The sequence below is a fragment of the Heterodontus francisci genome, chromosome 4 (assembly GCF_036365525.1).
Source record: "Heterodontus francisci isolate sHetFra1 chromosome 4, sHetFra1.hap1, whole genome shotgun sequence".
Classification (NCBI taxonomy): Eukaryota; Metazoa; Chordata; class Chondrichthyes; order Heterodontiformes; family Heterodontidae; genus Heterodontus; species Heterodontus francisci.
The window spans coordinates 76,677,573-76,693,978 of record NC_090374.1 but is presented as its reverse complement, the minus strand read 5'-3'; the positions used below and the strand labels follow the sequence as shown (position 1 = coordinate 76,693,978).

The 16,406-nt window shown below is 44.6% G+C and overlaps 1 protein-coding gene across 8 annotated transcripts in view; it reads right to left on the bottom strand.

Moving 5' to 3' along the window:
* The window catches only part of cast (calpastatin), a 236,224-nt gene that overhangs the window by 104,308 nt on the left and 115,510 nt on the right, over positions 1–16,406 (bottom strand). For all 8 annotated transcript variants that reach the window (XM_068029740.1, XM_068029732.1, XM_068029734.1 and 5 more), the window contains one exon: positions 8,645–8,746. In XM_068029740.1, the coding sequence (XP_067885841.1) occupies positions 8,645–8,746 (102 nt within the window). The remainder of the gene's footprint in view (positions 1–8,644; positions 8,747–16,406) is intronic.

Genomic DNA, 16,406 nt, shown 5'->3' with positions numbered 1-16,406 from the left:
AATAAGGGGTCGCCCATTTAATACAGAGATGAGGAGAATTTTTTTCTCTCAGAGGGTCCTGGGTCTTTGGAACTCTCTTCCTCAAAAGGCGGTGGAAGCAGAGTCTATGAATATGTTTAAGGCAGAGGTTGATAGATTCTCGATAAGCAAGAGAGTGAAAGATTATTGGGGGTAGGCAGGAATGTGGAGTTGAGGTTCCAAATCAGATCAGCCATGATCTTATTGAATGGCGGGGCAGGCTCAAGGGGCCGAGTGGCCTACTCCCGCTCCTAATTCATATGTTAGTATGTTTGCCATTTCAATATGTTAATGAATTTAAATGAACGAATTAATGACTTACCTAGTCCTGCCGGCCGTCCCACTCTGATATTGCGGTCGGAGGCCGGCACTTCTGCGCAGTCCGGTCTCCAACCAATGATGTAAGGTGGAACACTGGTGGGGGGGGGGAGTGGGGGAGCAGGTATGTTCCTCAGTGCAGGATGGGGGGAGCGGGGTCAAACTATTTTGATTGGTCTGTGAGGTTGTGGGAAGGGGTAAAGATTTAGGTCTCTGAACTTGGGGCGGGGGGAAGGTCAGGTGCACAAGGTAGGTATTTTGGGGGGGAAAAGGGCAAAGAATGATGTGTTTGGTCATTGGGGGTTGGGGGTGGGAGAGGGGCTTGAAGCTTTTATAAATTTTTTTTCAATAAAGTATGTCTCGATTTATTTAAAAATTTGAAGTAAATGTAAGGTTTGGGAGCCCTTTAAAAATGGCGACAGACGCCGGCGCAATGACGCCGGACGCCGTTGCCGGAGACATAGCACCCGCCCCCTCCATTTGTGGGGGGCTGGGGGTTTGGGGGGGCAGGGGCGGTCCACTCCGGCCATGTAAATGAGCTGCCGCATTTAATATCGCAGAGGCTCTGTGGAGTAAAGCCTGCGCATGCGGGACGCCATCTTTGAAGCTCGCCGCCGACCTTGTAAAATGCAGCCCAAATGTCTGCTAAGAGATATAGATAGGTTAAGTGAGTGGGCAAAAATTTGGCAGATGGAGTATAATGTAGGAAAATGCGAGGTTGTCCATTTGACAAAAACAGAAAAGCAGAATAGGATCTGGGTGACCTCGTTCATGAATCACAAAGAGTTAGCATGCAGGTAGAGCAAGTAATTCAGAAGGCAAATGGAATATCAGCCTTCATTGCAAGAGGGATGGAGTATAAAAGTAGTGAAGTCTTGCTACAGCTGTACAGGGCATTGGTGAGACTGCACCTAGAGTACTGTATGCTGTTTTGATCTCCTTATTTAAAAAGTGATATACTGGCATTGCAAGCAGTTCAGAGAAGGTTCACTAGGCTGATTCCTGGGATGAAGGGGTTGTCTTATGAGGAAAGGTTGAGCAGGTTGGGTTTATACTCATTGGAGTTTAGAAGAACGAGAGGTGATCTTATTGAACCATATACGATTCTGACAGTGTAGATGCTGAGAGGATGTTTCCCCTTGTGGGGGAAACTAGAACTAAGGGGCACAGTTTCAAAATAAGGGGTCTCCCATTTAAGGTGGAGATGAGGAGGAATTTCTTCTCTCAGTGGGTCATTAACCTTTGGAATTCTCTTCCCCGGAGAACAGTGGAGGCTGGATCTTTGAATATAATCAAGGGTGAGTTAGACAGATTTTTGATCTACAAGGTGGTCAAAGGTTATGGGAAGCCGACAGGAAAGTGGAGTTAAGGCCACAATCAGATCAGCCATGATCTTATTCAATGGCAGAGCAAGCTTGGGGGGCCATATGGCCTAATCCTGCTCCTTTTTCTTATGATCTGATGATCTTATAACCTTTCAAGGGATCAGAACTGCAGCAGGTGTGACTTCTAAGCGCCATCTTTGCAAGTTGCTGATCCTGTCCCAATCCAGGGGCTGGATTTAATGTCTCCACCGCCAGTCCCGGCTGTCGGCGAGAAAGGGCGGCGCGCACAGCTCATGATAATATGCTGGTCAGGCCGCCCCTCCCCCAATCTGCGCCATTTTTAAAGAGCTGCCAAACCTGCCGCTAAATTTGAATATTTAAACCCATACCCCCACCCCCTCCAAGTACAACGCAAATAAAATGTCACCCCTTCCCCCCCAAAAACACTTACATAAAATAGTTGCCCTGTACCCACCCTCCCAAGATAATTACATTGATGATTTGACCTCTCCCTCCCTCAACTGTTTGAAGTGCAGAGGTCACCGCTTTCCCCCCTCCCCTACACTACACATGCTGATTGGACCCCATACCCCCCAACTACACTAAAAATCCTAAGCTCCCCCCTTCCCCACCTCAGTGGCGCCAGCTTTCCCTGGACGGGAAAGTGAAGGCTCAAGTGCCGATAGCTGCACGCAAGATCACGGACAGCTGGTAAGATTGCGGTAAATTGCATTTAAATGTATTCGTGGCCTATATTTGAATACTTAAAGTCAGGTCCCATCATGGGGGTGGGCCGCCACAGAGCCTCACCGCTGCAGGGAAGATCGGGCCCGGCACTCCCAGCGTCAGGCTCCATGGTGGGCCGCTGCCGGTACGATCTTCCGGCCCCCCCGCAGTCGATGAGCCTGACGTCGGGAGCTCAACAAAATTCAGCCGTAGGAGTGGGATCATTTAAATATTTGGGCCAAGTGCCCTGCACGAGCAGCATAACAGAGGTACTCACCTTGTTGAGGAGGTAGAACTCAGAACAGCAACTTGCTGTTCCAAAAGGGGTCACCCAAGGCCCTTAATGGGTTGAAGATTTAAGTTCAAAAGACTTTTTCCTTACAGGAGTGCAATGGAAACCAGTCAGAAGGTATTCAATTGTCCTTACCTTCTCTGGTACCTTCAGGACGTGAAAAAAGGAACCTAATCTGTTCAGCAGGCTTAGTTACTATAGAGATGAACAGGAATGTGCTGAGTGAAGTCTTGGGATATCCTGGAATCACCCACACACATGCTCCAAAACTGCTGCTAAGATGTGGAGGGAAGCTGGGAAAACAGAATTTTCTATGCTGGGCGGAAAGGATAGAAAGTGGATCCAGATCCCACTCTGAATTTCAACCCCCACCTCATCACCCCCTTCCCCCTTCAGTTGAGATCACGCATTTTCATTCTCCATGACCCTGGAATTTCAGGTTTTGACTGTTTAGCATATAGTTCATTTCACTGTTCTTTTTCCAAATTCTACGATTTCAGATTTCTCTTCATTGAACTGTATCTGCCGCCTAGCCACCCACTCCACAAACCTTCGACATTCTTCCACACAGTGGCTGGGATTTTACAGAGCTCCTGACGTCGGGCTCCATGGCGTGGCGTAGTGGGCGCTGGCAATGGGACCCAGATTAAAATATTCAAATTATCACAATGCATACATTTGAATAAAATTGGCTCCAATCTTACGGTCAGGCTGCGATCTTCTGAGCGGTGGCCGGCACTCATCCGCCTTCACTTTCCCATCCAGGGAAGGGAAGGGGTGACCTTTACACTTTGTTCATTTTTGGGGGGGGGGGGGGGGGGGGAAGGTCAAGTGTGTAAGCTAAGTGTTTTTGGGGGGGCCCGGGGGGAACAAGGGCAAATAATGAACTTTATGGTTATTGGGGAGTGGGAAAGAGGCAGCAGATTTTTGATCAGAACATGGGGGGGGGTATAACCTTAGAGCGTAAATTAGCCGGCTGCCCTTTAAAAATGGCACCAGCACCTGCGCACAGGCTGCTGACGCCATTGTCAGCATCGGAGAGCCTGTTCCCTCCACGTGATTGAGTTGGGGGGTGGGGGGGGGGGGGGGGCGGAAACGGCTCAACCAGGTCATTAGCATGGGCTGCCGTGAGGAAGGTCGCAGTGGCATGGTAATGCATTTGCAGGCCGCCATTTTCTTGTCCACCGCCTCCAGCCCTGTTTGTCCTGCCCCCTGTTTTAGTGTCATTAGCAAATGTTTACATAATTTCTTTTGTGACAATTCCAAATAATTTATATAAGTGGAAAACAAATGAGGTCCCAGGAGGGATCCCCAGGAATATCTTTGACCATACTCTGCTAATTTGAAAAAACATCTATTTTCCCCTATTCATACACATAAAAACAGGAAGGTGAGAAAAGACCCATTGGACTCATCAATATCCTGTCTATTAGACAGTGAAACCTCATGCACCACCCTCCCCAACCCCTAATAATGCTAATCTCTTGCTCTTTGTTTTCTGTCGATTAATCTCTCCAACCATGTAGCTAACCTTTAATTCCATGTACTTTCGTTTTCATAAATCTCTTAGATGTTAAACTAACGCATCCGCTGCCTGTATTTGTGGATGTAAAAGATCCCAGTGTATTATTTAAATTTGCTATTTGCGAAACTTTGATGTATGGAAATCAGCTGCAACAGTTGACTACAAAATGGTGTGCAGTTTGCAAGCTGAGTAAGGAGATTCGAGTTTGGTGAGTGGGGATTTTAAGTGTTGTTATCTTTAAAAAAAGTCTGGTTTGCAGTTAGCATTTAACTGAGATTTACCCTCCAGTTAAAGTAGGGTTAAAAAAGTAAAGTAAGTTTCTTACAGTCTTAGGCAGGGATTAACAGGCTCTAGTGCAGAGCAGCTGATTAGTTAAGTAGCTGACCAGTCAAATCTGAATGCTGCAGTTTCAGCTTCAAAAGGCATATATACAGAGGTCTGGGTGCAGACTGCAAGCTGAGTGTAGAGATTCAAGTTTGATGAGTGGTGAGTTTGGTGAAGGGGGGGGAGGAGATGTTCCATTTTTCTACTTATTTTTCTTTTTTTTTTAACCCTCCAGTATTTAGTTCCTGCTTCGTAACTGGTAATTGGTAAGCTATTCAACTTATAATAAATAGTCTGTAAAGGTAAGATATGGCAGGGTAACTCTGCTGAGTGCAGTGTACAGCCTATGGTATGTGGGAAGTCATGGACGCACCATAAGTCCTAGACAAACAGGAAGTGTCACCGGCTGCAGAAGCTTGAGCTCTGGAAGGAGGAGTGGAAGAGCAGTAGTGATAGGGGATTCGTTAGTTAGGGGAACAGACAGGCGTTTCTGCGGCAGTAAACGTGACTCCAGGATGATGTGTTGCCTCCCTGGTACCAGGGTTAAGGATGTCACAGAGAGCCTGCAGGACATTCTTCTGGGGGAGGGTGAACAGCCAGAGGTCTTGGTCCACATTGGTACCAATGACATAGGTAAGAACGGGGATGAGGTCCTGAAAGCAGATTTTAGGGAGCTAGGAAGATTAAAAAGCAGGACCTCAAAAGTAGTAATCTCAGGATTACTCCCAGTCCCACGTGCGAGTGAACACATGGCTGGAGAACTGTGTAAGAGGGAGGGCATCAGATTTCTGAGACATTTGGACGGGTTCTGGGGCAATTGGGACTTGTACAAGATGGGCGGGTTGCATCTTAGCAGGACTGGGATGAATATCCTCGCAGGGAGATTTGCTGGTGCTGTTGGGGTGGGTTTAAACTAAATTGTCAGGGGATGAGAACCTGAGAGGGAGCTCAGATTGGAGGGAAGCAAAACTGGTAACTTGTCAGGGGTGTGGGAACCAGCAGCAAGTATTAGAGAGGAATACCAAGGCGCACAGAATACTGGGGGAGATAGATAGTACGAGAGTAGGGAATAGTATGTTATCAGGTGGGGTCAGAGTAAGGGAGAAAGTTATTAAGTCTGAATCAGGGTTAATGTGCATGTATGTGAATGCACAGAGTGTGATTAATAAGACTGGTGAGGTACAGGTGCAGATTGCCATGTGGAAGTATGATGTTGTGGCTATAACTGGCTCAAAGAAGGGCAGGACTGGGTGTTAAATATTCCTGGATACAAGGTGTTGAGGAAAGATAGGAAAGGAAAAAAAGGGGGAGGGGTGGCAGTATTGATTAAGGAGAGTATTGCAGTGCTGGAGAAAAAGGATGTCCCAGAGGGGTCGAGGACAGAATCTATTTGGCTAGAGCTAAGGAACAAAAAAGGTGCAGTTATATTGCTCAGTGTTGTCTACAGGCAACTAGTGGGAGGACGTGGAGGAACAAATTTGCAAGCAAATTACAGAGAGGTGCAAAAATTATAGGGTAGTTATAATAGGGGACTTTAATTATCCAAACATAGACTGGGATAATAGTAGTGTAAAGGGCTGTGAGGGGCAAGCGTTCCTAAAGCGTGTTCAGGAAAATTCTCTACAATAGTATGTTGCTAGTCCAACAAGAAAGGAAGCACTGCTAGACCTGGTTCTTGGGAATCAGGTGGGCCAAGTGGATCAAGTATCAGTAGGTGAGCATTTAGGGGATAGTGATCATTGTATCATAAGGTTTAGGTTGACTATGGAAAAGGAAAAAGAGCAATCCAGGGTACTGGGGGAAGGCTAACTTCAATGGGGTAAGAATGGAGCTGGGGCGAATAAATTGGAGTCAAAAGCTGGCAGGAAAACTGGTAAAAGAACAATGGGCTACCTTCAAAGAAGAGATAGTTCAGGCACAGTCAAGGTATGTTCCCTCGCAAGGGAAAAGTAGGGCAAACAAATCCAGAGGTCCCTGGATGACAGAAGAGGTAGAGATTAAGGTCAAGAAAAAAAAGTGTGCTTATGACAGATGTCAGGTAGAAAATACTATTGAGAACCAGGCTGAATATAGAAGTTTCAGAGAGGAAGTGAAAAAGCAAATAACAGAAGCAAAGAGAGAGCATGAAAAGAGACTGGCAGCTAGCATTAATGGAAATCCCAAAGTTTTCTATAGGCATATAAATAGCAAAATGGTGGTAAAAGGAGGAGTGGGGCTGATTAGGGACCAGAAAGGGAATTTACACATGGAGGCAGAGGACATAGCTGAGGTATTAAATTAATACTTTGCATCTGCCTTTACCAAGGAAGATGCAGCACCAGGGCAATGTTGAAAGAGGAGGTACATCGGACACTAGAGGGGTTTAAAATTTATAGAGAGGAAATATTAGATAGGCTGTCTGTACTTCAAGTGGATAATGCACCAGGGCCAGATGAGATGCATCCAAGGATACTGAGGGAAGTGAGGGTGGAAATCGCAGAGGCACTGGCCGTAATTTTTCAGTCTTCCTTAGACTCGGGAGTGGTGCCAGAGGACTGGAGAATTGCAAATGTTACACCCTTGTTCAAAACAGGATGTAAAGATAAGCCCAGTAACTACTGCCAGACAATTTAACTTCGGTGGTGGGAAAACGTCTAGAAAAAATAATTCGGGACAAAATCAATAGTCACATGGACAAATGCGAGTTAATTAAGGAACGCCAGCATGGATTTCATAAGGGAAAATCATGTTTAACTAACTTGCTGGAGTTTTTTTGAGGAGGTTACTGAAGGGTTGATGAGGGCAATGCTGTTGCTTTGTGGTGTACATGGACTTTCAAAAGGCGTTTGATACAATGCCACACAACAGACTTGTGAACAAACTTGTAGCTCATGGAATAAAAGGGACAGTTACAACATGGATTCGAAATTGGCTGAGTGACAGGGAATAAAGAGTAGTGGTTAATGGATGTTTTACGAGCTGGAGGAAAGTTTGTAGTGGAGTTCCCCAGGGATCAGTGTTGGGACCCTTGCTTTTCCTGATATATAATAATAACCTAGACCTTGGGGTATAGGGCACAATTTCAAAGTTTGCAGATGATGTAAAACTTGGAAGCATTGTGAACTGTGAGGAGGATAGTGTAGAACTTCAAAAGGACATAGGCAAGTTGGTGGAATGGGCAGACAGGTGGCAGATAAAGTTCAATGCAGAGAAATTTGAAGTGATTCATTTTGGTAGGAAGAACTTGGAGAGATAATATAGAATAAAGGGTACAATTCTAAATGGGGTGCAGGAGCAGAGGAACCTAGATGTATATGTGCATAAGTCATTGAAGGTGGCAGGACAGGTTGAGAGAGCGGTTAATAAAGCATACAGTATCTTGGGCTTTATTAACAGGGGCATAGAGTACAAGAGCAAGTAAGTTATGTTGAACTTGTATAAGACACTAGTTCGGCCTCAACTGGAGTATTGCGTCCAATTCTGGGCGCCACACTTGAGGAAAGACGTGAGGACATTGGACAGAGTACAGAAAAGATTCACGAGAATGGTTCCAGGGATGAGGAATTTCAGTTATGAAGATAGATTGGAAAAATTTCCTTGAAGAGAAGGCTGAGAGGTGATTTGATAGAGGTATTCACAAATCATGAGGGGCCTGTGCAGAGCAGATAGGGAGAAATTGTTCCCACTCGTGAAAGGTTTGAGAATGAGAGGGCACAGATTTAAAGTATTTGTTAAGAGAAGCGAAAGTGACATGAGGAGAAACTTTTTCACGCAGCAAGTGGTTAAGGTCTGGAATGCGCTGCCTAAGAATGTGGTGGAGGCAGGTTCAACTGAAGCATTCAAAAGGGAATTAGACAGTTATATGAAAAGGAAAAATGAGCAGGGTCATGGGGAATGGAACTGAGGGAGTTGCTCTTTCAGAGAGCTGGCAAGGACACGATGGGCCGAATGGTCTTCTTCTGCACTGTAACAATTCTGTGATTCTATGATATCAGTAACCACACTTCAAAAGTAATTTACTGGTCGTGGAGCACTTTAGGATGCCTGAGGACATGATAAGTGCTTTATAAATTCAATAATTTCTTTCATCTTTTTTGTCGATATGGTACAGTCAACACAAAAAGGTTTCTTGCGTACCTTAACCTCAGGACCAGTGTATTTAGGAATTGAACGATCTGGTTCTTGTGATGGAAGTGTTTCCATAAGCTGCTCCATAGGACTCAACATTGGTTTTTTATCCTTTCAAAGATAAAATGGGCACATTTCAGTATTTATATATGATTTAGCTAAACATTGACACACATATGTAGAAAGAAAAAAAAGCTCACATCATCTTGTGTGGAAATACCATGTGGTACAGTCAACTTCAGCTCAACAGTTATCTGATTCAGACCTAGATTTATAGAGTCTGGGTGGCACAGTTGATTATGTATCTATAAAACATGAGTTAACTTCAAATTCAGCCCAGACAGAGTCCTCTCTCTCTGCTAGCTGCAAATATGCTAAGCATAGAATCTGTGTTTGAATCAAGTCTCATGTTAGTTCCTTGAACAGGACGGCTAATATGTCACATAGAAACATAAAAAATAGGAGCAGGAGTAGGTCATTCGGCCCTTCGAGCCTGCTCTGCCATTCATTATGATCATGGCTGATCATCCAACTCAGTAACCTGTTCCCACTTTCCACCCATATCCTTTGATCCCTTTCGCCCAAGAGCTATATCTAACTCCTTCTTGAAAACATACAATGTTTTGGCCTCAACTGCTTTCTGTGGTAGCGAATTCCACAGGCTCACCACTCTCTAGATGAAGAAACCTCTCATCACAGTCCTGAAAGGTTTACCCCGTATCCTTAGACTACGACCCCTGGTTCTGAACTCCCCCACCATCGGCAACATCCTTCCTGCATCTACCCTGTCAAGTCCTGTTAGAATTTTATAGGTTTCTATGAGATCCCCCCTCACTCTTCTGAACGGCAGCGAATATAATCCTAACTGACTCAATCTCTCCTCATACGTCAGTCCCGCCATCCCAGGAATCAGTCTGGTAAACCTTTGCTACACTCCCTCTATAGCAAGAACATCCTTCCTCAGATAAGGAGGCCAAAACTGCACACAATATTCCAGGTGTGGCCTCACCAAGGCCCTGTATAATTGCAGCAAGACATCCCTGCTCCTTTATTCGAATCCTCTCGCTATGAAGGCCAACATACCATTTGCCCTTTTTACCGCCTGTTACACCTGCATGCTTACCTTCAGCTATCTCACTATGTCAGATCTATGCTACAAGGTCAGACTACAGTCTACCAGGAATTGAATGAGTATTATCCAAAATCAATTGGCCTAAGGTCTAAGGCTGTCAAGAAAAGGCTCTTTTCACAAATCCAAATTATTCACATTAAAATGTTTTAAATATTTGTTTTGTTTGCAATGAATGTGGATAAACTCACAAACTGGCCATTCTTCATCCAGGGTCAATAGATATGATCCCAAACCATGCCACCTTAATTCATAGTTTTTGCTAAACTTGTACAAGTTTATAGGGATTCAATGATAAAGACAATTAAATTAGAAACCATTTTTGGTGGCTCTTTCCTAGAAGCTTCAATAGCAACATGGACCTAAATGACAGAGCTCAGTGAAAGTGCTATCTCGAATGCTCTCCCCCCAAAACCTGTGGAAGTTGTGCCAAATGAAATTTTTAAGTCTGAGATCGATAGATTGTTGTAAGATAAAGGTATCAAGGAATATGGAGCAAGGGCAGGCAAATGGAGTTGAGGTATAGATTCGCCATGAACTAATGGTCCAAACATGGACAAAAGAGCTGAACTCATGAAGTGAGGGGAGAGTGACTGCCCTTGACATCAAGACAACATTTGACCAAGTATGGCATCATGGAGCCCCAGCAAAACTGAAGTCATTGGGAATCAGAGGGAAAACCCTCAACTGACTGGAGTCATACCTAGCACAAAGGAAGATGGCTGTGATTGTTGGAGGTCTATCATCTCAGTCTCAGGACATCACTGCAGGAGTTCCTCAGGGTAGTGTCCTAGGCCCAACCATCTTCAGTTGTTTCATCAATGGCTTTTTCTCCATCATAAGGTCAGAAGTGGGGATGTTTGCTGATGATTGCACAATTCGCGACTCCTCAGATACAGAAGCAGTCCTTGTCCATATGCAACAAGACCTGGACAATATCCAGGCTTGGGCTGATAAGTGGCGAGTAACATACAAGTGTCAGTCAATGACCATCTCAAACAACAGAGATCTCCCCTTGACGTTCAATGGCATTTTCATTGCTGAATCCTCCACTATCAGCATTGAACAGGTCACCATTGAACAGAAACTGAACTGGACCAGCCCCACAAATGTTGTGGCTACAAAAGCAGGTCAGAGGCTGGGAATTCTGCAGCGAGTAACTCACCTCCTGTCTCCCAAAGCCTGTCCATTATCTACAAGGCACAAGTCAGGGGTATGATGGAATACTCTCCACTTGCCTAGATGAGTGCAGCTCCAACAACACTCAAGAAGCTTGACACCATCCAGGACAAAGCAGCCCACTTGATTGGCACCCCATCCACCACCTTCAACGTTCACTCCCTCCACCACTGACACACAGTGACAGCAGTGTGTACCAATTACAAGATGCACTGCAGCAATTCACCAAACCTTCTTTGACAGCACCTTCCAAACCTGTGACCTCTACCACCTAGAAGGACAAAGGCAGCAGAAACATGGGAACACCACCACCTGCAAGTTCCTCTCCAAGCCATACACTTGGAACAATATCGCCGTTCCTTCACTGTCGCTGGGTCAAAATCCTGGAACTCCTTTCCTAATAGCACTGTTGGTGTATGTACACCCCAAGGATTGCAGCGGTTCAAGAAGGCAGCTCACCATCACCTTCTCAAGGGATGGGCAATAAATGCTGACCTGGCCAGCGACGCCCACATCCCACGACCGTATTTTTAAAAATTGAATGGTGTAACAGCCTCGAGCAGCCTACTCCTGCCCCTACAGTGTGCGGTATGCTCTATTTTGACATAATTTTCTGTCATAACGTGTAACACGTGTTTTCTGTACGTAGGCTTCTTACTTGCACAAATCAGAAAGTGAATATCATTCTGCACCATCACTTTTCTCAGCTATTTAAATCCCGGGGTTCAAACCTGGCCTCCAGTTACATTAGAGCATCTAGATGGTGTTCTACATACCTACAAATGGCAAGAAAAGGAGTAGCATTTGAATTGCAGAACTAAATTAATGGGGAAAAGATCATCTTATCAGAGCTTTTTCTAACTATCTTTCTGCTTCTTAGTTTTCCTCCCAAGTGCTCTCACTGCCTCAGTTTCCTGTATTTAGTTATATAAGTCGCAACAGCACTCCAATACACGGCACCAAAGTTGCAAGAAACTTGCAAAGTTGCATTTCCCCCACAAAGATTAGAGGATTGAGGCGATTGCGAGGAAGTCTCATTCTCGCATTTTTACTTATTGCCATTATTTTCAGCTCAAGAGTAGACTATCCAACAATGTGCTGCAATTCGTGTATGGTTCAGGAAAAAGAATTCTCTGCAGAAAGAGAAACAACTTCTCATTCTTTCTCTTATCTACAGTACCAAGTCTGAAAGGGAGACTCAACAGGATACAGGGGAAACCAGCTGTCAAACAAATGCCAAAAGCATCCCAAATGTCTGGGTATGTGGTAATATAGTGCTTTACATAAAGGCATTAATCCATTCAAGCATATGGACTGAATTTTATAGAGCCCTCGACGTTGGGAACGGTGGCGGGGGGGGGGGTGCATGAACATTGCTACGGATGAGGCCCACCACTGACCCCGACATCGGCAGGGCCCGGCCTGATCTCAACGGAGGCAGAGAGGCCTCGTGGCAGCCCCACCGCCGCTTGGCGACAGGACCACGATTTCCATATGTAAAAACGTTAACCTACCCGAATAAATGAAGGTCCTGTCGCCTCTGATTTGCTACACCAATCTTCATTCTGGCAGCCAACAATGCCACGCCTTCAAATCCCCGTCCGTGGAAACGAGGCACAACACCTGTTGGTGGGGGGGAGGGAGAGGAGGTAATGTTCTCAGTGCGGGAAGGGGGGAGTGGGGTCAAACTTACATTATTGGTCGAGGGGATGAAGGGCAGGGGTAAAGGACAAAGGTTCTGAACTTTGGGGGGCGGGGGGGGGGAAGGTCATATATTCACGGTAAGTATTCTGTGGGGGAAAGGGCAGCAATGATGTGTAATACCATTGGGGGGTGGGAGAGAGCATGGAAAGATGTTTTTATTCATTTTTATTAACTGTAAAATAGTTGGCTCTTTAAAAATGTCACTCATCATTTAGGACTCTAAGCCCTTTAAAAATGGCACCAGCACCTGCGCAGTGGCGCCGGATGCCATTGTCGGGGTGGCTTGCCTGCCCCCTCCACGTTATTGGGAGGTGGCAGCCGCCCCGGCCATGCTAATGAGCCGCAGCATTTGGAAATGCTGCAGCTTCGTGACGTGCGCCCCGTGTATGCAGGCCACCATTTTTTTCGCCAGCCTCCTGTGTCAGCGGCGGGCCTATAGAATCCAGACCTATGTCTCGAGCACACGAAACAAATTCAAAACGTAATTCTTTATTATATCAGTGCAATGTCCAACCTCAAAGAACAAGAGAATGAATCTAAATTAAGAGGATAAAACCACAATTCTGGTCATCCTCATCACATATATGCCATTAGCGGCTGACCTACAAGGTTCTCCATTTTATGCAAGTTCCACTTGCTTATGCAATAAATTATCTGTGACCAGCATATCTGAATTAAATTAACAGGATACTTCATAGCTGATTTAGGTCAACATAACAAATGGTAGAATCGGGAAAAAAGAAACATGTTTCGAGATCTTTTGTAAACCTGAGGCTTAGTACATGGTCAATGTCAGGGATTCCAGTTGTGTAACCTATAACACAAGTATATTGTACCAATAATTCATGAAATAGCTCAACCTAAGTCATGAATGAATGCCTGGTCTACTTATTCATTTATACAGAGAGTATTTTTAAAATATATGTTAAAAATCAATAAAAAGCAACCAATGGCATTTGAAGCTGTGGCCCTGATATTAGCATGGAGCTGGGATCCGATGGTGGTGGTGGTGGGTGGGGCCATAAGGGTCAAGGAGCACAGAAGATCACTGGAATGTTTGATTTCCGCAGGAATGCCTCATTATAATTATACTTCCTGGTTTCACATTTCCAATGTGCATGAGCAGGGGTGGAGCAGACCCTCATGACATGTTCCGAAGAAAGGTCACTGACCCGAAACGTTAACTCTGCTTCTCTTTCCACAGATGCTGCCAGACCTCAGTGGTTCCAGCATTTCTTGTTTTTACCTCATGACATGATTTCATCTCGACTATTAAAAGGCCCACTGCACAGATGTAATTTGGAGGAGTTGGGTGCATTGAACGAAGTCAAATGTAGGAATGGAATCAGCAATTTTGTTGCGAGGGTAAAAGCTGTATCATGATTTAATGAGGCACTGAAGTACTGCTGGGTGCAGAAAGGGCTAGGAAGGAGGTACTGTTCCCTAGTAAAAGGGGAAAAAACATGCTGCCGTAATAAAGAAAGTGTGACTAGAGGTGGCTGAAGAGGCAAGCAGCAGAGGTTCTGTGATGAGGATGTGGATCCAGTGCTAGGAATCAGTTTAATGACCTAATCAGGTCAGGAAAGGTGAGCAAAGTTGCAGATTCACCTACATATTGTTACGACCAAGCCGGGAGGAGTGCACTGTCTTTCTCCAGTTCCACTTCTCCACATGCCACAACATATATTTAAATGTTTACCCATTTACCGATACGGCCAATTATATACTCTATTTGTATTTCAGAATAAAATTCACCAACCAGGTTTCGTTAATAAACAACAAATTATTAATTTATTATAAAACAAGACTTATTCAGTAAAAATGCAAAGCATTAACACACAGATTGAAATAGGCACACACACACACACACTGGTTAAAGAAAAAATAAGGAAGTTTTCTCGGCAGAGATCTCTTTACAAAAAAGACAAAATAATACTTGTTAATTCTTGAAGGAAAAGCAGAAGATATGGAATGATATCAGTTAACCCTTTATTCTGGCATTCCAAATATGCGTAGACGGCTGTCACTGGGATCTTTTTGGAGCAGTTCTCTTCAGGCAAGCTTTCCAGGAGAAATGTGGCAGCAGGGGTTTCAGCTATCACACTAGATTCTCAGGGTTTCTCAAACAGGTGGAAAAAGGATGAGCTTCTCTCTTAGCAGGTTACCCCCAACTGACTCAAAACTATATCCAAAACAAAACCAACTCTTGACCACCATAAATCTTGACAAGTCACTTTTCTATAAACAACTCCCCCTAGTTACCCAGGCTCCTGCTGTTTATTTAGCTCAAGACACGTGACATCCAGTAGGGTTGTTTTTAAACAAAATCTCAAGTCCTTCCAGTGGCCTTTTAAAAAAAAAATACAAAGTCCAGCATCTATGGAATCCCTTCAGTATTTCAAATGAATCCATTTCCACAATATTTAAACGAGTCCTCACAAAATATTAAAAAACAGACGCACTTTCATAACAATACCTACCCACCCCAACTCCATTTTGTCAAGCGTACTCCATCACATCACTCCTCATACCCACTTAAGTTTCAGTAGCACCTATCATACTTCTTAAATGCACTTCCTCACCACTCCCATCCTCCACAAACTACTACCACATACCTCAATCTTTATGTACTGTGATCCCAATGCAGTCAGGTCACATGTGATCATCATCGCATCCTCAAAATGTCATTCTCAACATGTTCCTCAAATGCATGCCTGTGCCACTCATGATGCATATGCCTGATTGTTACCCTCACCGAATGCACTGCATCCATTAGATACACACATGCCTTACAGACACTCAGCTCTGTCATGCCCTCTTGCAGGAGAAAGAACACAAAATATAAGGAAAAGGGAGAACACCGGAGGTGGAGCACTACTAATTGTAGAGCTAACCAACAGACAGCAGGGGGCACTTGAGCTAAAAGGCATGTCAGCATCAAGGAGCAGTGCAGATAGTGAGATTTGGACTTCACTACTGCATGGCAACAGTATTAAATATCTCCGGCTAACAACTAAAACAACACTAAGTCATGTTGACTTAAATTCATCACCAAATGAAATCTGATCACCTTAATCATGTGAATTATGGCATTTGTACATTCCTAGGAGAGGGATAATGGTGATAGGGGAGTTGCAAGTGGGAATGCCTCTCAAAACATTTCCACATCTCACCCATAGCCCTCACCCCTGACCAATTAATTGCGATAGTTACTTTGGTCCAATGTAAGTGACTAATTGAACTTTCAAACTTTTGCAGCATCTCTAGTATGCCAGCAACAATCAGGTTCCCAACCCACTACTGCTATCACCCTTCCTTTCTCCATCGCCAGCAGGTCAGTTTCATTAAAATTCTGCCCTATGTCTATTACTGCCCTGGAAGGAACCAGAGACAAACATACTGAATGCAGTGGTGACTTTCACAGTCACTAGTAATGTGAGGTCATCTTGTCCAAGAGGAAGCAGGTCTTCTTCTCAGTGGGTGGTGCCTCCTGTAAACTGCACCCCTCTGTTGCTCCCCTCGTTGCTCACCTACACTCTCTCTTGCTGCTGAAGATGACAATTGTATTGTGTCTGCTTGTGACAGCCATTTGCTGTTTCATTCCTCAGGGCAATGCCTTGACCAATCAGAGTCAAGTTGCCTGGTTTAACTTTCAAACAAAGCTTGGCAGTTAACTGTCAGTCACCGTAAACTGGTGCATTCGCCATGGCAACACCTCTATCAATCAGAGTTCACTTGTTAAACAATCAGCACTCTCTT